Source organism: Micromonas commoda, chromosome 8 (assembly GCF_000090985.2).
Source record: "Micromonas commoda chromosome 8, complete sequence".
NCBI lineage: Eukaryota > Viridiplantae > Chlorophyta > Mamiellophyceae > Mamiellales > Mamiellaceae > Micromonas > Micromonas commoda.
In genome coordinates this window covers 1,157,113-1,177,187 of record NC_013045.1, presented here as the reverse complement: position 1 = coordinate 1,177,187, position 20,075 = coordinate 1,157,113, and the positions used below count along the sequence as shown (strand labels likewise).

At 68.3% G+C, this 20,075-nt stretch overlaps 9 protein-coding genes across 9 annotated transcripts; 5 read left to right on the top strand and 4 right to left on the bottom strand.

Moving 5' to 3' along the window:
* Positions 1 to 91: 91 nt before the first annotated feature.
* MICPUN_60970 (predicted protein) lies at positions 92 to 1,930 on the bottom strand (the record flags this gene model as incomplete). Its single annotated transcript, XM_002508004.1, has 2 exons — positions 92 to 488; positions 549 to 1,930. 2 exons carry the CDS (start codon positions 1,928 to 1,930, stop codon positions 92 to 94), a joined length of 1,779 nt encoding a protein of 592 aa, XP_002508050.1.
* Positions 1,931 to 2,050: 120 nt separating this feature from the next.
* On the top strand, positions 2,051 to 2,713 carry MICPUN_60969 (predicted protein; the record flags this gene model as incomplete). Its single annotated transcript, XM_002508284.1, has 1 exon — positions 2,051 to 2,713. One exon carries the CDS (start codon positions 2,051 to 2,053, stop codon positions 2,711 to 2,713), a length of 663 nt encoding a protein of 220 aa, XP_002508330.1.
* A 70-nt stretch (positions 2,714 to 2,783) lies between these two features.
* MICPUN_102048 (predicted protein) lies at positions 2,784 to 5,339 on the bottom strand (the record flags this gene model as incomplete). The annotated part of the gene is made up of 1 exon (XM_002508003.1): positions 2,784 to 5,339. One exon carries the CDS (start codon positions 5,337 to 5,339, stop codon positions 2,784 to 2,786), a length of 2,556 nt encoding a protein of 851 aa, XP_002508049.1.
* A 292-nt stretch (positions 5,340 to 5,631) lies between these two features.
* MICPUN_60967 (hypothetical protein) lies at positions 5,632 to 6,879 on the top strand (the record flags this gene model as incomplete). Its single annotated transcript, XM_002508283.1, has 1 exon — positions 5,632 to 6,879. One exon carries the CDS (start codon positions 5,632 to 5,634, stop codon positions 6,877 to 6,879), a length of 1,248 nt encoding a protein of 415 aa, XP_002508329.1.
* Positions 6,880 to 7,077: 198 nt separating this feature from the next.
* MICPUN_60966 (Hydroxy/Aromatic amino acid permease family) lies at positions 7,078 to 8,592 on the bottom strand (the record flags this gene model as incomplete). Its single annotated transcript, XM_002508002.1, has 1 exon — positions 7,078 to 8,592. One exon carries the CDS (start codon positions 8,590 to 8,592, stop codon positions 7,078 to 7,080), a length of 1,515 nt encoding a protein of 504 aa, XP_002508048.1.
* Positions 8,593 to 9,341: 749 nt separating this feature from the next.
* MICPUN_60965 (predicted protein) lies at positions 9,342 to 15,682 on the top strand (the record flags this gene model as incomplete). Its single annotated transcript, XM_002508282.1, has 1 exon — positions 9,342 to 15,682. The coding sequence occupies one exon, from the start codon at positions 9,342 to 9,344 to the stop codon at positions 15,585 to 15,587; it is 6,246 nt and encodes a 2,081-aa protein (XP_002508328.1). The 3' UTR covers positions 15,588 to 15,682.
* A 143-nt stretch (positions 15,683 to 15,825) lies between these two features.
* On the top strand, positions 15,826 to 16,872 carry MICPUN_60964 (predicted protein; the record flags this gene model as incomplete). The annotated part of the gene is made up of 1 exon (XM_002508281.1): positions 15,826 to 16,872. The coding sequence occupies one exon, from the start codon at positions 15,826 to 15,828 to the stop codon at positions 16,870 to 16,872; it is 1,047 nt and encodes a 348-aa protein (XP_002508327.1).
* Positions 16,873 to 16,935: 63 nt separating this feature from the next.
* Positions 16,936 to 18,339, bottom strand: MICPUN_60963 (predicted protein; the record flags this gene model as incomplete). The annotated part of the gene is made up of 1 exon (XM_002508001.1): positions 16,936 to 18,339. One exon carries the CDS (start codon positions 18,337 to 18,339, stop codon positions 16,936 to 16,938), a length of 1,404 nt encoding a protein of 467 aa, XP_002508047.1.
* A 202-nt stretch (positions 18,340 to 18,541) lies between these two features.
* MICPUN_60962 (predicted protein) lies at positions 18,542 to 19,424 on the top strand (the record flags this gene model as incomplete). Its single annotated transcript, XM_002508280.1, has 2 exons — positions 18,542 to 19,012; positions 19,146 to 19,424. The coding sequence occupies 2 exons, from the start codon at positions 18,542 to 18,544 to the stop codon at positions 19,422 to 19,424; spliced, it is 750 nt and encodes a 249-aa protein (XP_002508326.1).
* Between the last annotated feature and the right edge of the window lie 651 nt (positions 19,425 to 20,075).

Here is a 20,075-nt window from a genome sequence, read left to right as displayed (position 1 = left end):
AGTAGTCTATAAAGACGATCGCCTTCGTCACTTGCGAAGGTTACCTTCGTGACGTCGATGATGGATGATGTCGACGCTTCCGCTTCCCGCGTCATTCGGCGTGCCTGGTCGCCTGCATGATGGCGTATCCCGACCACCTCAGCATCGTCGATCGCGCCTCCTCCCAGGGTATCCACGCGTTCGGCCGCTGCCCCCGTCGCGCGGTGAGCATCTCCCGCGTCCGTCGCCCGTCGCGATCCGTCCGCTCCCGCAGCGCGTGCACCAGCGCGTAGTGGTTCTTGAGGTGGAAAATCAGCGCGCAGCCGTCCTGCGCAAAGAGCGCGCACAGTCGGCGCCACTCGCGATCGATCGCCTCCTCCGAAGCGTTACTCGTAAGCGGCACGGGCAGGTCCTTCCGTAGCCTCGTCTTCGCGCCGACGACGACGCGACACGACACGCGGGGCGCGGGCGGCGCCGTTAGGTCCGCCGGCTGCGCCGCGGCGGAGACCCTGTGAACAAAACACGATGTCAGTCTAATTGCCCATACGAAAAATAAAAAATAAACGCACCGACGAAACGCCTCCGCGACGCCCCAGTTACCAAACGCCGCCGTGCTCGGTTTCGGCCGTCTCAGCTTCTCCAAACCGGCCATCTTGCGCAGTATCTCCCACAGGTCTTTCCTCCACCTCCAGACTGGCTCGGTCCGTGCGTGAGGGCGGTCGGTCGTCGGAGCCGCGTCGTTCGGCGGAGCCGCTCGCGATAGTCTGGCGAGGAGCCCGGGCGGGGGCGCCGCCTTCTTCTTCGTCTTCTTCTTCTTCTTCGAGTTTACCGACTTTTTCTTCATCTTTTCCACGCCGCCGCCGAACCCCGGGATTCCCGCGGCGAGCGCGGCGACGAGATCCTCCTCCGACGGTTCGTCTCCGACGGCGGACGCGTTCGAGACGGAGCCCAAACCGTGTTCGTCGTTTTCGTCGTTTGACGAGTCGGGTTCGTTCTCCGAGTCGGGTTCCGAGTCGTCGATGGATGAATCGTCCGACGCTCCGTCGTCGTCGTCGTCGAACGACGCCGCTCGTCTCGCCGCGTCTTCCCTCGCGAGCGCCGCGAGGGCGCCGAAGGACGACATCGGCGCTGGTCGCGACTCGCCCGTTGTGTCGACGTCGTCCAACGAGGATTCATTCGTCTGCATCGTCGCATGAATCGTCGGGTCCGCCGGTGACTCACCGCGCGATACGACGTACGTCTCCTCCGCGCTCCTCCTTCCGGTTCGATCGGTCGCGTCCTCCGCGGGCGCAGACGCCGCCGCCGCCGCCGCTCGCGATTCGCGATCCCGCAGCTCGGGTTCTCCCCGCGACTCCACGAGCGTCAACGCGATTCGCATCACCTCCCGCCGGCTCATCCCGGGCTCCGCCTTGCTCTTCCCACCGAGAGTTTTCCCCGAGGGATCCGCCGCGATGGCCGCCATCAAAGCCTCGATGAAGTCGCCGCATGGCGCGCCGAGCATCCGCTCGAACCTGGCGCGCTTCGACGCGATGGCCTCGCGCAGGACGTCCGTTAGGTGCGCCACGACGTGCTCCTGGCGTAACGCCCCCCGCGCGTGCCTATCGCCGCCGCACGCCAACGCGTTCCACGCCCCCGCGACGACCGCCGCGGCGCACGCGGGTGAGGTCTGCTTGACCCACCCGCCGTGCACCGCGCCGGAGACGTGCAGGCCCCAACTCGCCGGCACCGCGTCCGCGTCGACGAACGGAAGCGGCTTCTGAGCGGGCCCGTCGGATGATGCGGATCTCGTGGCGCGCGCGGGGGGATCGCCGACGGACGCGAGGCACTCCTGGAGCGCGCGCCACGAGCACGCGTCCTCCTCGGACTCCGACGTGTCCATCTCGTGCACGTGACGCGCGTCAGCGACCTCATCGGCCGCGGCATCGGCCGTCGCCGCCTCGGCGTCACCCATGGCGCGTCGCGGAGTGGGTCAACGGGTTTCTTGAGATGATTTTCTTGGAACGCTCGAGGAGTGTCAGTTTTCTGGGAACAATCGACCCCCAGGTCGTCATAACTCGTATCGCCGTGCGCCATGAGCACCATCTGGCGCCCAGACTTGTTGAACGAGGATCCCGTCGTCGTCAAGGAAGAGTCCGACGACGACCACCACCAGCCCCCCGCCGTCAACGTCGAACCTCCCGCGGACGACGATGGGGACGACGAAAACACGGAGGATCTCGCGGGGAAGATGTCGACGATTTGGCGACCCAACCTCGGCCGGCTGTACGCCAGCGTCGCCGAGATGGAGGGATCGGAGAGCGAAGAGGAGGAGAAGGATGCGACGAAGAAGGGCGTGAAGCGGAAGAGGGCCCCTCACACAAAGGGGCCATGCGAGCACGGGGTGAAGTACCGGTCGAATTGCAAGGTGTGCAGCGCTTGTCCCCACGGGAAGTGGCGCCGTTTTTGCAAGGAGTGCGGCGGGTCTCAAATCTGCGAGCACGGCCGTCAGCGCTCTAAGTGCAAGGATTGCGGTGGTGGTGGAATCTGCAAGCACGGTCGTCGGCGCTCTAGGTGCAAGGAGTGCGGTGGGGGCTCGATCTGCGAGCATGGTCGTCGGCGCACTCAGTGCAAGGAGTGCGGCGGGTCAGCAATCTGCGAGCACGGTCGTCAGCGCGCTCATTGCAAGGAGTGCGGCGGATCAGCAATCTGCGAGCACGGTCGCCGGCGCTCTCGGTGCAAGGAGTGCAAGAAATAGACGACTTTTTTGCATTTCAAGAGACGAAGCGCGTCGGTTATGAGTATGAGATTACGAGGGTTCATCTGAATCAAAACGTCACCTCCCGCCCGGCCGCGGCGGCGGCCGCCGCCTCATCCTCCGCCTCCCGCCGCGCCCCCACCGCCGGCGGCACCACCCCCCCCGCCCTCGCCACCTCCTCCGCCCTGGCCTCGTTCCCTTCCCCCCACTCCAGCCGCGCCAGCGCCTCGTACACGGGGGGATAATCGGGAGCCGCCTCGATGCCCGCCTCGAACGAACACCTCGCGGCGTTCACGTCCCCCCTCGAAGCCTCGAACAAACCGCGCTCGAGCCACAGGGTGACCGCGCGCGGGTGCGCCGCGGTGCCATTCGCGAACAGGTCCGTCGCCGCGGCGTCATCGCCCTCCGCCGCCTCCATCGTCGCCCACGCTTGGTATAGAAACGCGGCGTGAGGATCGCTCGAGTCGCACTTGGCCAAACCCAACTCGAATCGCGCTCGAGCCGCGGCGGCGCCGGACACGCGGCGCTCGAACTGGCCCCACTGGAGCCACGTGGCGCCGTCGGTGGGGTCCACGTCGGCAGCGCGTTGGAAGAGCGTGCGCGCCACCGTCTCGGCGCCGTCCCGCTTCTCCAGCAGCGCCCACAGCCGGAGATGCGCGGAGCAGTCCCGGCGCGTCGCCGTCCTCATCCTCTCGCCAAACGACGACGATGACGTGGACGATGACGTGGACGATGACGCGGACGAGGAGAAGGAACCCGGGGAGGCGTAAGCGGCGCCGGCGCCGTCCACCGCGGCGGCGTCCACGAACGACCCGTCGAACGCTCCAAACTCGTCAAAGGAACCGGAAAAAAAGCCAGACGCGCTCGCCGACGACCCTCCGTCGTTCGACCCCCCGCCCGGCCCGAACCCACCCCCCAACCGGCCCCGGGCCCCGCCGCTGGACGCCGCCGCGCTCCCCTCCATGAACAACCCGCGCGCGCGCGCGACGTCCCCGGAATGCGCCGCCGCCGCCGCCGCGGCGGTGAGGCACGGCAGACTCGCGACCTTGCCCCTCTCGAAGGCTTCAACCGCGGCGTCGAACTCGCCGAGCTCCTGGAGCAGCAGCCCGAGCGAGTGCGCGGCGTGCGCGTTTGTAGGGAAGTCGCGCGCCAGGGCTTCGAGCTCGTTGCGGGCACCGTCGATGTCCCCGAGCGATTTTAGCGACAGCGCCCTCGCGTGCCGGAGCCGCTCGTTCCCGGGGCACTTGGCGAGGCCCTCGTTGGCCACCGCCAGCTGGCGCTCGGCTCCGGCGTTTGGTGGGTTCAGTCGGGCAAACCGTAACCCTCCTCCTAACCCGCCCCCGCTTCGGTCCAACCGCGACGCGATCGCCTCGGCTTTCCACCACTGCGTCCACGCCTGGGCGTTCTCCGGGCACGTGTCCACGGCTTCCCGGAACAGCGTCCTCGCCAGGGGCATGTAGGACCCGTCGCCTCTTCGGCCGCTCGTCGGGCTCCCCTTCGCCACCTCGAAGGACGCCCACGAGCACAGCAGCGAGCTTCGCGCGCGGAGCTTCGCGCGGGACCCGCCCCCGCCCCCCAGCCTCGACCGGCGGCTTGTCCGGACGTCTCCGGAGCCATCTCCGGAGCCATGAGTGAAAACTTCCTTCCCGCTCGACTTCTCGAGGGAGGCGGAGGCGTCGACCTCGGGCTCTTTCGCGCGCCGCCGCGCGCCACCGGTCGGGTCCCTCTTCGCCGCCTCCGCCGCCTCCCTCGCGCGCCGCACCCGCGTCCCGCTCGCCGCGCCCGTGATCCCCCGCGCGGCGTCCCGCGTCGCCTCCTCCCCTCTTCGGAACAGGCGCTCCGCCTTGCCGACGTTCCCGAGCCGTCGCTCCATGTCCGCCCACGCCTGCCAGCTGGGCGCGTGCGACGCGTCCAAAGCCACCGCGTCCTGGAACAGCCTCCTCGCCTCGGCGAAGTTTCTGTCGTCCACCTCGAGCAGCGCCCACGCCTGCGAGGTGGCGGCGCGCGTCGGGTCCGCGACGCGGCACTCGCGGAACAGTCGCCTCGCCTTGGCGATCCGGCCTCTCGATCGCTCGAAGACGGCCCACGCGTGGTAGGCGGCGGCGTGCGCGGGGTCCAGCTCGACGCTCCTGGCGAAGAGCTCCCTGGCGCGAGCCGCGGCGCCCTTGCCCCCGCGCTTGGCCTCCAGCGTCGCCCTGAGGTTGGCGACGACGGCGTTGTCGGGATCGTGCTCCGCGCATCGCTCCGCGATGGCCAGCGCGTCGTCGAGTGCCGTGGAGACGCCTCGCCCGTCGACGTTCTCCGCGACGAGCCTCGCGGCGGAGACGCCGATGTGCGCGTTTTGCGGGTAGAGCTCGAGCGCGGTGGTGAGCAGGCGGAGCGCGCCGAGGCGATCGCCGGCGCGCTCGAGGTTCTTCGCGCGCCAGTGGAGGTTAACGTCCGGCGCGTGCGGGCCGTGGGCGCGCGGGCGACGACGACGATTGTCGCGGCCTCCTCCCGCGTCTCCGTCGGACGGGGGGGCCGCGCGCGCGCGGGGCGCCGCTCGGGGCGCCGCCGGGGCGCGTGCGGGATTGGGCCGTCGTGTGAGCACGGCCCAGAGCGCGCGCGAGGCGCACGCCGCGGCCATGCCGTCCTCCTCGCCGGCGCTCCTGGGCTATGGATAGAAGAATTTGCGGCTTTAGCGAGATCTGGGATAAAAACTGGTGATCTCGGATGCCTCGTTCTGCCAACCGGTGGCCAGTCATGGAATTATACAATTGCAAGCATAAACTTGCCTTCCAGCCTAACTGTTTGCATGTTTCGCGAAAAGGGGGATCACAGCACACCATCTGGTCGAATTTTTGGAGCCGTTACTATCGGAACTTCCGTGGAGCCGCTGGACCATTTTCGCGTGCACGTTCCAGAAGCCGTCGGGTGCGATGACGACGCACGACGACAGCTACGCCGACGCGAGCTTCGACCTCGACGAGAGCATCGGCGAGGACATCGACGAGGAGCTCGATACCCCCGCCCGACGCATAGCAGTCGTCGACAGCGACGGCGAGGGCGAGGACGAAATCTCGCCTCCCCGGGCACGCAAGCAGAGTCCCCCGGAGCCCTCGCCCCGGTCATCCCCGGAAGAGGCGGCTCCGACGACGACGCCCGGGTCCGCGGGAACGAGGTTGAGCGCGGGGAGCGGGCTGGCATCGCTCCCGCCGCTGTCTCCGCGGCGCCTCTCGCCGATGTCCCCCGGCATCGTGCCGGGATCATCTCTCAAGCCGCTCCTCGCGCCCAAGTCGCCGCTTCCCCCGTCTCCCAGGAGCCCGTTCTCTTCGCACAAGCCGATGATCTACGTCCCTCCCTCGCGAGAGCTCCCGTTCAAGACCCCGGCGAAGCTGTGGGAGTTCGAATCCAGGTGGGAAAACGTGGAGGCCGGCGCGACGGACGCCGGCGGCGACGACGTCGTCGAGGAAGTCGCCGACGACGAGGAAGTCGCGGAGAGGCACGTGCCGAGCAGCAGTCCGGAGTCGTCGTCGGTCGAGTCCCCGAAGCGGTGGGTGGACACGCTGCGGACGCCGACGAAGGCGGAGAGGCTCGTGCACAGGTACTCCTCCGTCAACACGATCAATCCCGTGCTCCAGCGGCAGATGGAGCTCAGCAGGCGGCGAAGAGACGCGGTCACCAAGTGGACTCCGCCCAAGGAGAAGAGGACAAAGGCCAAGCGCAAGCCCGCGCTGCCCACGTTTAACACCGTGAAGGACACCGGCGTCGTCGTCGTCGAGGCGTCGACCGTTCCCCAAAGACGCACCGCGACCGTGGACGTCAACGCCGCACTCCCCGTGTTCTCCGCGGCGGTGTCCAGGGCGCTGGCGCAGTGCGCGATCGACGCGGATGACCAGAGGCGGTACCTTAAAAGCGGAGCTGAGCGTAACCCGAGGGCCACGGTGGCGATGGTGGAGGACGTCCCGGCGCTCGCCGCGGTGCAGGGGCCGGGGACGCCGTACGCGAACGTCCCGACGCACAAGAGGTACTCGTGGTATAAACACTACGGGTTCGCGGGTAAGGGCGCGAAGACGAGCTGGGGTTATAATCCAAAGAGGGAGGACATCGGGGCGAGGTATTTAGCGGCCAAAACGCAACCGGCGAAGTGCACTGCTTGTGAGGTACTTGACGACGATGAGCGGTGAGACGGAGTCGCGAGGAACGTTATATATGCGTTATGTATGTACTCTAAAGCTCAACCACGGCGCAGGAGGAGTCCTCGGGTCCTGATTCGAAAGTACAGCGGTTTGGTTTCCCAGACCCGAGGAGGGGGGGGTCGGCGTCAGCTTTTGGCCACACTTTCGGCAAGCCGCCCCCCGCAAACGACGAACGCCTGAATCGTCTCACACTTCAAACCCCAAGATCCCGTAGCCCATCGCCGCGAGGCTCACGCCCACGCCCGCCGCCAGGATCGCCTTCAGCCCGACACCGAGTTTCTGGTCCCCGTCGTACTGCTTCCACATCACCAGCGGCGGCAGCACCCCCCACATGAAAGCCACCGGCACCGTACCCGCGAATTTGATCGCGAGGTAATACAGCTCCGGACCCTTCATCGCCAGGACTAAACTCGGCAGCACGGTCAGCGCCAGCAGCTTCGTGCACCCCTTGTTCAGCGGCAGGTGGAACGTGTCCGCGTTGAACCGCGAGAGGGCGAGGTAGCACCCGATTAAAGTGCTAACCGAGGCGCACACCGCGATGGAAGCCGTCGCGGCGCCGAGCATGCCGCCGTCGGCGAGGATCTTCGCGGCCAAGTCGCCGCCGGAGGCGCCGAACGCCGCGAGATCCCGTCTCCCGAGCGTCACCGCGAGCCACAGCACGTACATCAGCGCGGGGCCGAGGCTTCCGACGGCGAGCACGCGCCGGATCTTCTTGCGGGACCCGCGGCACATGTCGACGACGGTGGGGATAGCCTCGGCGTACGTCATGGTCTGCATGATTGCGGGCAGCGCCGGCACGGCGAGCAGGAGGTTCGCCTTGGCCAGCGCGTTCGTGGAGATGCCCGCGGCACCAGCCAGGCACGCCGCCGCGAAGGAACAGAACAGGCCGGTCGTCGCGAGCGCGTTTATCCGGCCGACGTCTCTCCGAAACGCCGCGCCCGCGATTACGAGCGCCGTTAACAGAGTTCCCAGTCTCGTGGCCCATACACACGCGCCGCCGTTCGCCGCGACGCCCGTGGCGAGCGCCGCGAGCTGGCCGCACTTGGCGAGCTGGGAGACCAGCGTGCAGTTGATGAGGATCCAGAACGTGACGCCCGCGGCGACGCCCGCGAGCTTGCCGAGGTAGGTCTCCACCACGGTGTGGATGGACACCGCCACCGACGGGTTATCTTCCCATACCCGAATGGTGGGCTCGACGAGGGTCAACGCCGAGCCCAGGAGCGCCGCCCAGGAGATGGCGAGGAGGCCCACCGCGGGGACGAAGCCGCCCGCCGCGCAGAAATAGGGAAGCGCGAGCGACCCGCCGCCGACGGCCGTGCCGGTGATGAGCAACGCCGCCTCCCATTCCTCGCCCTCGTCGCCGTGCGCGATGCCGTCGCCGTCGTGCGCGAGAAACGCCTCGGACTCGATGCACGAGCGGCTCGGGGGCAGGGACTCGTCTATCGAGGTGATGTCGGGGACGATGTCGGCGATGGAAACGTCCTCGGGGCCCGGCTCGGGGACCGCGCTGCCGACGCTCACCGCGAACGAGGGTCGCCCGCGGAACTCCGCCGTCGTCGGCCGACGACGTGCGAGTTGTTGGTCGGGACGGATGAGGCCCCATCGAGCGCGCGGAAACCCGACCGCACGCGTCCGCGCGCCGCATCGGGTCGCGGATACGACCGCGCCGGGTCCCGTCGTCGGCAGGAGGCTCAGTGACATGAAGGCTCCCGCCGCCCGGAGACGCGCTCGCCGCCCGTCGCTCTCAACTTTCCTTGGAGCTGAGTTGTCCCGTCACGTGGGAGTGAAGATGGAGGCGCGGGCCTTCGCGTTCGAAGGCGCGGTTCCTCTGCGTGAACGTCGGCGTTCCGAGACGAAACGCTCGCGCTCGACGAGTGCTCGGTTCTCGGTTGAGGTCGACGCGACGCGCTCGCCCGAGCGCGCCTACGTTTGACACGCCCCGGCGCCCTCCGTGCAATTGGCTCCGGATAAAACCTCACCCAGCGGCGCCGGAACGGATCGATGACACACACGAATTTCGGAGATTTCCGTGACATGCAAACAGTCTTGAGATGAAACGCAAATAAGACGTCAATCCGAACTAAAAAGCAGTCACATAAAACGTAATTGGGCCGAACTTCTGATTCCTTGCTGATGATGATGACCGGGATCTCGCGGGTTCGTCTCATTTTTCGCGGGTAACCTTCGTCAGCCTCGAAGCCTCGGGCTCGCCACACCTCTCGCCTTCAGCCGAGCGTCGTGAAAGCAGTCGAGTCGAGGTTAGCCCCTTCCCGAATGTATCCCCCCGGCCTCGTTTCTTCTTTCCGTCGCGTGATGTTCCCGAGCGCGGACATCCGGCGGGGGTTCCAGCCCCTCCGCGTGTCGAACGAGGAAAAGAATGCACCCCCCCGATACTGGGTGTTTTCGCTGACCAGATCCCCACCCTATCCTCCCCTTCGCGCCGCGCGCAGATGTCGAAGGCGAAGCGGAAACGCCCGGAGGACGACGTGGGTGTCGGTACGCGCGCGTCGACCCGAAACCGCGGCGGCACCGCGGGAGGCGCGTCCGCCACGCGCCCCGACGGAGGAGCGGATGGCGGAGCAAACTTCCACGCGGGAGGCGTCGAAAAAACAAACAGCACGGCGGGCGCCTCCGCGCGCTCGCGGAACCGCGGGGGGGCGCGCGCGCCGGCGCCCGAGCCTAAGGGCCGCAAGCAGCGCGAGCGAACGTGGCGCGACCTCTCCCAGAACGCCCTCTACGACATCGTCCGCCGTCTGGATGGCCCGAGGGCTGCGAAGACGAAGAGGCGGGATCTCATCGCGAGGCTCGAGACGTGCGTCGCCGAGCTGGTCGCGTGCGCCAATAAATTGATCCAAGTCGCGGCCCGGATCGAGGAACACCTCGCGCACGCGGCGTCCACGAATCCGTCGTTCCGCATCGAGCGCGACGCCCTGCGCGAGGGGATGGCGCGGCTCGAGGCGTTGGCGCGCGAGCACGTACGTCGACACGCGCGCGACGATCCCCGGACGCTGTCATCCGATAAGATTGTTCGAGCGAAGATCAACGCGCGACTCGTCGCCGCGTCTCTCCCCATCCTCGCGGCGTTCCTCAGGGACAGCGTGTGCGAGGCGTGCCCCCGCGCGACGATCGCCGCGTGCGACGCGTTCGAGGCGCTTCGCGTCGAGGTTCAGCTCCGGACCAGCGTGAGGGTGTACCGCGAGATGCCCGCGCTGAGAAAGACGCTTTACGACGGCTCGGTGACGAAAGAGCTCGCCGCGGAGCTCGTGACGCGGGTCTTTGGCGAGATCGAGAAGCCGAACGACGACGGCGACGGGAGGAGGGAGGGGGCGGAGGCGTCGGAAGCGGCCGCGCGACGAGGGGAACGAAGGAGCGGCGACGAAGGGAACGAAGACGACGAAGGGGGCGGGTGGGTCGACGGTTCCTCGCGGATCGCGCCGCCGCCCTTTGTCGTCAACGCGCTCTTCTCCGCGTGCGCCGCCTCGGGCTCGTCCGTGTGCTTCGCCAACCAGACGCTGTGGACGATGGCGCGCCCGCGGGGGGGCGAGGACGAGGGGGAGAGCTCGGAGGCGGCGAGGACGTGGGCGGCGCTGTGGGGGGAGACGGGCGACGTCGCCCCCGCCGAAGGCTCGGGAAGGGGGGGGGGAAGGAGACGAAGCACCCGGGCTGGGACCGGGACCGGACCCCCGGAGGCTGCCACCGCCGGCCGCCGCCGCAGCGCCCGCATCGCGGCGCGTCCCACCTCCCGAGCCGCCGCCGCGCCGGAGAGCCTTTTCCACGGAAACGGAACATCCCCCGGAAACATCCCCGGAAACATCCCCGGGAACGATGGGCGCTTTCGCGCGCACCAGCCCCCCGCGCGTCGCAACGCGGTCAACTTGTCGCACGACCTCGGCCGCGGCGGCTTGGCTTTCTCGAGGCGATACCCCGAGGCGCTCGGCCCGTCCGCCGCGCCCTGGACCCTCGTCAACGTCCACGGCGACGAGGAGGAAACGCAGAACACGTCGGACGGGGATCCGCACAGCGACGCGGAGACGTACGTCTCGGACGTGGAGTTCAGCGTGGGGTCGAGGGAAGGCGAATACCCTCAATACGTCAACGACGAGGACGTCAGCGACGATAACCGCAGCGACGGCCCTTTCCGCTCGACCGCGCTCCCCAGCGCCCTCGAAGTTCAACGACAACAACGGGCACGCCTCCACGAACACCGTGTCGCGCACGGACTCGCCCCGATGGAACACGACCTGACGCCGCCCGACGTCGCGGTGAGAGACCCGAACCACTCGCGGCGGCCGTTTGGGGGTTTTGGACGCGACCACCGTCCGTCGCAGCCGGTGGGGCTGTCGTGGGACAGCGAGCTGAGCAGACTTTTCGGCGATTACGAGCGGATAACGATTATACCGCCGGCGAACGGGGAGGGCGCGCCGAGCGAGGGCGCGAGGCCGCCGACGAGGCGGGGGAGGCGAACGGACGCGGAGCCCTCCTCGTTGGGTCGAGGTCGTCGCGGGTCGATTCGAATCGAGGACGAGTCGATCCCCGAGTCGAACCCCGAGTCGATCCCGCTCGCGGCTGTCGCCAAGGCTGAGGCGATGCGAACCTCGGTGCAGCTGCTCGCGAGGCTGGTCAAGTACGAGCTCTTCAGGCGGGACCCCATCCCGAGCGCCTCGATGGGGCCAAAGGCGGGCGCGCGCTCAAAGGCGGGTGAGGGTTCGGGGTCGGGGTCCCCGGGGTCGGGGTCCCCGGGGTCGGGGTCCCCAGGGTCGGGGTCCCCAGGGTCGGGGTCGGGGTCGTCACCCGCTCAAAACCTTCAGCCGCTCGGCGGCCGGTCGCCGCTGGTGCCCACGTTCAGCTCGAGCGGGCTGAAGATGCTCGAGTTTCTTCCCAAATCTCGCGACGATCCCGCGAACGGGGCCGAGTTCACCGTGCTGGACCTCGTGAGGCCGCACCTGGCCCGCGACGGCCGCGCCGCGGTGCTGCTCGCGTGCGGTTGCGAGCTCTTCGCCGCGAGGGACGCGCTTCGCATGTGCCCTTTCGAGGCTTGCGCCGGGGTGTACGCGTGCGCCGCGGCGAGGGTGCTCGGAGAGGTTTGCGGCGAGTGGCACGCGAGAGGTCCGCCCAGACGCAACGCCGCGGATGGCTGGATCGCCGTGACCAAGCTCGCGGAGACGCTCGCGCAGTCGTGCGTGCCCGCCGGAAGGGGGGGCAGAAGGTCCGGGTCCGCGTTTGGCCAGCCCCCGCCAGCCCTCGGAGCCCTCGGCCACCCGCCCGTCCCAAACGCGGGTGGGAGGGTTGGGTTTAACAACCCTAATAACCCTGTTTCTCCTAACCTGGCTGAGCCCGGGCGGGACGGCGCGGCGGCGTCCACGTCCGCGGCGGGTTTTCTCGCGGGTATCGCGGGACCGACGGGTGAAAACCTCGGGAGGGCGCTGCCGGCGCTGATGTCCGCGCTCGTGACGTCCCGCCCGCCGCAGAGGGTGGTCAACTCGCTCGCCGAGTCGACGAACCTCCTGGCGCGCGCCGTGACGCATCCGCCGCCGCCCCAATTCGGTTCCGACGTCTTTGTCAAACACCGCCGCGGCGCGCGGGCGGGGTTGTGTGCACACGCCGAAGAGCCGAGCTCGCTCGCGGACGACGTCGGTCGCGCCATGCGGGCGTCCGCGGTGGACGCCATTCGCCGTTCACTCGGGGACGTGGAGAATTGGGCACGCGACGGGGTGGTGGCGCATCTCAAACGTCCGGCCGCGTCGGGTCGCGCCGTCGCGGACGACTGCTCGGCGGTGGCGAGGCTGGTGTGCGCCGCGTCGACGGTTACCGAGATTGACGCCACCCGAGTCTCCGCCGCGCGCATGGCGTTCGCCAAGCACGCGGCCGCCGCGCGGCCGGAGATGCGAACGCTGGCGAACGCGATCAAGGCTGGCGTCTCCGGACGCGAGTTGGACGCGCAGTGCGGGGATTTGATTCGGTCCGTGCGACGCGTGGTGTCCATCTGGCCGGGGATGGGGGACCCGAGCGCGTTTGAACCCCTTCCGGATACCGTCGTCGCCCTTCCGGACGACGCCGTCGTCGTCGGCGACCGGTGGGTGCGTCCGTCCGGTGGGTCGTCGCCGAATGCGGACCTGTGCGGGCTCACGCCGGCGGCGCGGGCGATGCTAGCGACGTTGGAGGCTATCGAGGCGGCGGTTGACGCGGTGGTGGCGTCCGCGTGGCTCTCCTCCGCCGACGCCCGCCGGGGGCTCGGCCGGGGATCCTACGGGCCCGACGGCGTGTTCGACGGGGGCGGGTTCAACGACGACGACGCGACGGCTCGCGCCGAGAACGACGCGCTTAAGAACGCCTTCTCCGCCGGCGCCGTCGGGGCGCCGTTCAAGACGCTCGTCGCCGCCGCCGGCGCCGTCGACGCCGCCGCCGGGATTCTCCGCGGCGACGCGATGAACTTTTGCGCAGACGACAAACGCGTGGACGAACTCGACGCGCCCGTCGCGCCGAAGGCGCCCGAGTACGCGGACGTCGCGCGCGAGATGTCGCTGCTGGTCGAGCGGTTTGCGCCCACGCTCTCCCGGCTGGTCAACGCGGACCCCACCGCCGTGACACCCGGCTCGCCGCTCGCCTTCCTCGCGGAGCGCCACCCCCACCGATTGCCTTTCGCGGCCAAGTTTAAGCTGCTGCAGCGGGAGATTCGCGCCTCGCTCGTCGGCGCGAATGCTTCGCTGTTCCACCGGTCGTTTGACCTGGAGGTTTCGCGGTCGGATCCGGCTGGCGGATTTTACGACATCGTCGACAGGATACGGGCTCGCATCGCGGCGCAGCGCCGCCGCTCGGTGACTCACCGCCCGGTGAGTCACCGCTCGGGAGGCGGGCTCGGTCTCATGCGCGCGGGGCCCGGGCCCGGGCCGGGTGTCGATTCAGATTCCCTCGACCGGCGCATCGACCGGCAGATTGCCGCCGCGACGGAGTTTCGGGGCAGGTTCAACGCGGCTACCCGCGTTCACGCCCGGGGTCAGTTTCCCGCGGAGGTTCCGTGGGTCGACTTCGTGGATTCGCCGCCGCCGGCTGTGTCGAACCACCCGAACCGGTACTCGGCGGCTTTTCCGACCAACTCGACGGACGCCCTGCGCGGCGTCGTCGTCAACGCGTCCTTTCGCGGCGAGCTCGGAAACGGCCCCGGCGTGGTTCGCGAGGCTTTTCAGCTCGCCGCCACCGCGCTCCTGTGCGACGAGGACCGCGCGTTGTTCCGCCCGTGGCCCGGAGGCGTCGGAGGAGGTTTGGAGGAGTCGGGCGGCGAAGAAAACGGTCAAAGAAACGCCTGCGTTTGGTACCACGTCGACCCGACGTGCGCGGTGGGCGAGTCGCCGCTGACGTGGCGTTTCGTCGGCAGGTTCATTGGCCTGTGCATCACGTCCGGGTGCCACGTGCGCATGCCGCTGGTGCCGTGGCTGTGGGATCAGCTGCTGCACGGCGCGGACGGCGGCTTGGCTCGTTCGAAAGACGGGTACGTTCCGGGCTTTGTCGACCCGACGGATCGGTTCGTGGGCGAGAAACTCGGCGAGGTGGCCAACCGCGTCGGGGGGGTCGTCGCGAGATCGGGTGTCGAGGGTGCCGAGGGTGCCGAGGGTGCCGAGGGTGCCGAGGGTACCAAGCTGCCGGCGATTTCGCGGATCAAGGCGGCGAAGGAGAGGCTCGAGAGACGCGGCGGGACGACGGACGCGAGGTGGCTTCGGACGGACGACTCGACGAGAACCGACGAGAACCTGGGAGAATTCGAGCTGGAATTCGAGCTGGAAGAAGGAGAAGAGGAGGATCGCGCGACGTACCTGCGCGCGCTCGAGCGGGTGCTGTCCATCGCCCCCGGCCCGCACGGCGACGCCGCCGCCCTCAGGTGGCTCGACCTCATGGCCGAGGTGGAGCCCGAGTTTCATCGCTCGCTTCTCGACCTCCTCCGCTACCCGATCGCCTCGGAGCGCAACGCGTGGGCGGTGAACATGCTGACGTTCACGCGCGACGCGTCCACCGCCGGCGACGGGGGCGAAAACCCGGAAGGCGAAGAACCGACTTTTCGAACCGTCGAGCTCATCCCGGGCGGCGCGGGCGTCGAGGTGACGGACGCGAACAAGGCGAGGTACGTCGCGGCGCTGGTGCGTCACCGCGCGACGCGTTCGCGCGGCGCGTCCACGCTCAGGGCTGTGCGATTGATGCGCGAGGGTCTCGACGACGTCGTCCCCCTTCGCGCGCTTCGAGCGTTTTCGTCCCACGATTTGCGCAGGCTTGTGTGCGGCGTGGACGAGCTGTGCCCGCGGGCGTGGCGCGCCGCGACGTCGCACACGGACTTTGGCGCGTGGTCCGCGAGCGCGTCGGTGCAGGGGGGCGTGGTGGGAAACGGGCCGAACGGCGGGGCGAGCGGCGGGCCGGGCGGCGAGCCCGCCATCGTCGGTTGGTTTTGGCGATGCGTCGAGCGGCTATGCGCCGAGCGGCGAAGGGCGCTGCTGCAATTTTGGACGGGAGCGTCTGCGCTGGGGCCGACGGGGTTCGCCGGTTGCGAGTTTCGTCTCACGCTGGCGCGCCACCTGCGGCCGGAGTCGCTGCCGGAGTCGCAGACGTGCTCGAGGACCATCAAGCTGGCGGAGTACCGGTCGTTTGAGCAGATGCGGAGCAAGCTGATGATGGCGCTGGATTTTGGCGCAGCCGGTTTCGCGTTTGCGTGAGGGATGTTATGGGACGAAAAGACGCGGGACACGCGCGTCGTTGGCACGAATCGGATAGTTCGGTTGTTTTCACGGTACATACACGTACGTACGTTTCTTCGCGCGACGACGCGTGGGCGATTTCCTCTCGGGTCTTTGCGCCGGCGGCATACGCGTTGGCGCCTTTGTAAAATCTCGTGATGATTGCCTCCTCGTCCTTTCTGCGTTTAGTGGCACTCTTCCTAAGCACAACCTCGCGATGGCCGCGAGCGACAGGACCCGCGGCCGCGGTTGGAGCCGGAGCCGCAGTTGGAGCCGCAGTTGGAGCAGGAGTCGCAGTAGGAGCAGGAGCCCGAGGGACCGAGCGGCGCGGAGGAGCAGGAGCCGGTCGCGCGATGGGTCGAGGAGCAGATCCCGGCGACGTCGGCACGATTCTTCGTCGTCATCCTCGGACGGCGAGGATGACCGCGGCGGCGGTCGGCGCCACGACTCCCCGTCCTCGTCTCCGTCCAGGTCACGCTCGCGATCCCGGGAACGCGCCGGGGCGGACGACGCGGAGGAACGTCGCAGGAAGACCGAGAGGAAGGAGAGGAAAGCCGCCAAGAAGGCTGAGAAGAAGCGGCGGAAGCGCGAGAAGAAGGAGCGGCGGCGCGAGCGCAAGGAGACGAAGCGCGCCGCCAAGAAGAAGCGAAGCCGCGACGCATCCAACGACGCGTCCGACCCCGACGACGGCGGCGATGCGAACGACGCGCCGCACGACGACGACGCCGGAAAACCCAAGCGGCGTCCGAAGGGTGGCGGCCTGCAGATGCGATCCGCGGAGATCGTCGCGCGTGAAAAGGCTGAGAGAGAAGCGGCGGAGGCCCGGGCAGCCGCCGAACGCGCGCGCGCCGCCGCCGACGCCGACGCCGAGGCCGCGCGCATCGCCGAGAGGGAGAAGCTCAAGGCTGAGGAGGCGATGCGCGCGGCGAACGTGGACATGGACCACGAGCCTGTGCCCGGGTTTGGAGCCGCGATGACGCTGGAGCAGTATCGCGCCATGGCCGCGGGCAAGGCGTACATGAAGGGCACGCTGCACGCCACGCCCAAGGAGGAAAAGGCGGAGATGGACGACAAGGCCAAGAAGGGTTTCTGGCCGTGCCAATCGTACAAGTGCACGAAGAGCGGGAGCAATCACATGAATCCGAAATACGCGGATAAGTGCACGCGATGCGGAGCGATGAAACCGTTGGGCGCGGGCTCGGAGGTGTTCCACCACGGCATGAGCGAGAAGACGTACCTGCAGAACCAGTCCAAGTACAGGTGAAGAAGAAGCGAAGGAAACTACTCTTAGCCAACGACACACTTTATCAGTAGCACTAGCGACTCGTCAGACGATCTCGACGTCGGGCCCCATCTTGCCCCTGTTCCTGTTGATCCACGCGATCAACTCCCCGTCCCCGCCCGTCGACCCACCCGGTGCATCACCCCCTCGCGATCGATCGATCGGCCCGTCGTTGTTGCTGTTGATCTCGTCCACCACATCCCCCATCCGATCCCCGAAACTCGCCACCCCCGTGAACACCCCCCGCTTACTCGTCCTCAGCCGCCGCGACGTGCAAGACCCGACGCCCGCCACGTTGATCTCGTGATCGTACACCTCCATCACCGCGTAACTCGTCCCACCCTCCGGCGCCTCGAGCATCGCCTCGAGCGTCACGTAGTGCACGCGCCCGAACGTGAGATATGCATCGTCCCTGTCCGGCACCAGCGTCCGGCCGTACCCCCCCGGGTGGTCGTGTCCCGCGACGCAAACTTTGACGCACTCGAAGCGCTCGAGCGTCGCGGAGATGGCGTCCGCGTCCCAGGCGGACATCCCCGGCCTCGCCGCCGTGCGACACAGCGCGCAGTGCGACGCCACGATCACCTTCTCGTGTCGTTCCGTCGCGAGCTCGAGCTCTTTTTGGAGCCACTCGAACTGTTTCGGACCCAAGCCGCCGCCCCACGGCTTGACGCTGTTTTCGTCGGCCCCCGTCTCGCTCGACTTGGCGTTTCGCACGTACGCCTCGCCGTACGCCTGCGCCTCCGACCCCGGCTGCTCGTACCTCGGGTTAACCTCCGTGGTGTCCAGCACCAGCAGCCTCCACCCCCGGGGTAGCTTGACGCCGAAGTAGGCGGCTGATGCGGGATTTCCCAAAAACGCGCACACCTCCTCCCTGGGCAGGTTGCAGTCGTGGTTACCCACGCAGTGGTACACGGGGGTGGCGGCGCCGACGCCGCGTTGGATGACGGAGCGCATCACCGCCAGGTCGGCGCGGGATTTATCCGCGAGGTGCGCCGGGACCGGCCCGTGTCGCGTGGGAACGAGCGCGGCGACGTCGTCGTCGTTGTATCCGTCGATGAGATCGCCGAGGTTCACCACGCACGCCATCTGTTCGCCCTTGCTTCGAAAGTCGGCCAGCGCCTGCGCGAGTCGGTCGGCGGACGCGCGGAAGCGCTTGACGCGCCCGGGCTCAGACGGGCGCTCGTGGTCGTCCTTGTCCGCGTACTGCGCGTCGGCGAAGAGCCCGATCGTGAACAGCGGCTTGGCGCGCATCACCTCCAACCGATCGGCGCTGCCCATCGACTGGATGGACAGCCTGTGCGTTCCGCGATCGTTTCGCTCGCCCGGTTGGCCGTAGCAACGGGGTCCCGCAGCTCCTCGGACGCGACCACGCCCGACGCGAGACGCGCGCGACGTGAACGACGGGAGGAGCGGACGGCGGTGCGGCGCGATCGCGCTCGCCGTGGGCATCTCACGGGCCCCGCCCGCCTGGTGGTCTTCCGCCGCCCGGTGGTGTTGGCGCGAGAAGAGTGTCCCACGTCAGCCATCAGCGGCGGGTTTTGGCGCCACGATCTGCACAGCTGTGTCACACCCGAGAGGCGGAAAGCGCCCCTCCGCGCCCCCACTCGCCGCCGCCGCCGTCGCCGCCGCCGCATCCAGGAGACCGGCATCCATGCGCGCGCTCGCGCATCCCGCGTGGTTCCGACCGACCCCGCGCCGCGGCGCCGGAAGGGGGCGCGCCGACCCGCCGCCTTCGACCCGCGCGCCGCCCCGCCCGACCCAGCGGCGCGGCGCGAGCGGCGGGGGGTTCTTCGGTGACCTGGACGTGCTCCCCGCACCGTCGCCCTCCGCCCCGCCGCCGACGCCGTCGTCGTCGTCGTCGTCGCCGCCGCCGCTGCACGTCATCGATAGGCCCCCGCCGGGCGTTCACGACTACTACCCGCCGCCGCCCGTGCCCCCCGACGAGGCGGCGAGCCCCTTTGGAAGTCTTCAACCGAGACACGGCGCCGCGCACACGCACGCGTCGACGCACGCGCGGCGAGCGCGCACGATACGAGTCGTCCTTGCGAGGCCCATCGATGAGCACATCTCCATCGCGCCCAGGTTCCCGCCCGCGCCGCACTGCGCTATCCAGGAGCTTGCGGTGAGAGCGCGTAGCCCCCGAGCACCGCCCCGAGAAAAGCCACGACGCGAGCTCCGAGAAAAGAGCAATGTCGGGTCCGATTGGATCCGATAATTTTTAACCTTGACATCCCTCCTCGATATCTCCCTCGCAGGACCCAGAGGACGAGCCCAGCTCCGCGATCGGTGCGGTGGTGACCGACGCGCTTCCCTTCCCCGGCCTCGCGGGCGGGTTGGTGCGCCCCGGAGACGTCCTCGTGCGGCTCGAAGACCCGCGCAAGGCGCCCAGCGACGTGGACGTGACGGGGGCGAGTTTCGACTTTATCGAAAAGGTCGTCTCGGCGAGGACGCCGCGCGGGGCGGTGACGGCGACGTTCGCGAGGTGGGAGGAGGACGAGGGGGGGGTGGGGGAGTTTCTGGCGACGAGGTACTGATGGCCTCACCGCGCGCGAGGTGGAGGCAGAGGACGACGCCACGTGGCCTCGGTTTATGGTACACGAACGTACTGGATCTTGAAAAATGTGCGAACGTGAACGAGATGAACGCGACCCGCAGCTGCGTTTGCAATTTTGTCACCTCTGCCAGTCTCTTACATCACGGAGGTTGACATGAGCTCGCAGCTGTCGACTTTCACCAAGTTGTTCATCTCGTTCACGTTCTTTCGGTCCAGTACGCTCGTGCGGACCGCCACGTGGACTCAGTCTGCTTCCGCCTCGGCCGCGACTTGGCGGGGTTTTCGGGACCGTTTTCACGCGCGCGCTGATCTTGGCACTTTTGCGGCTTGGCAGAACGCAAACGAGATGGTCACGAGCCTCAGATGACATGATTTCTAACATCTCATCTTGGGTCTTTGAACGCAGGTCATCTCGTTTGCGTTCGCACGGATCAGCGCGCGCGTCCAACGCCTGGTCCACTCGGCTGGTGAAAATAAAACGCTCCAAAAAATACCCGGAGGCCCAAAAAGTAGCCGTTGCGAATCGACGTCGCGTGCGTTTCGGATTCTTCTCGTCTCGACCGCACCGTCGAATGCCGCTTCGTGCCGTGTATCGCGCGAGTCCCCCCCACACCCCCCCCCGGGTACCTCG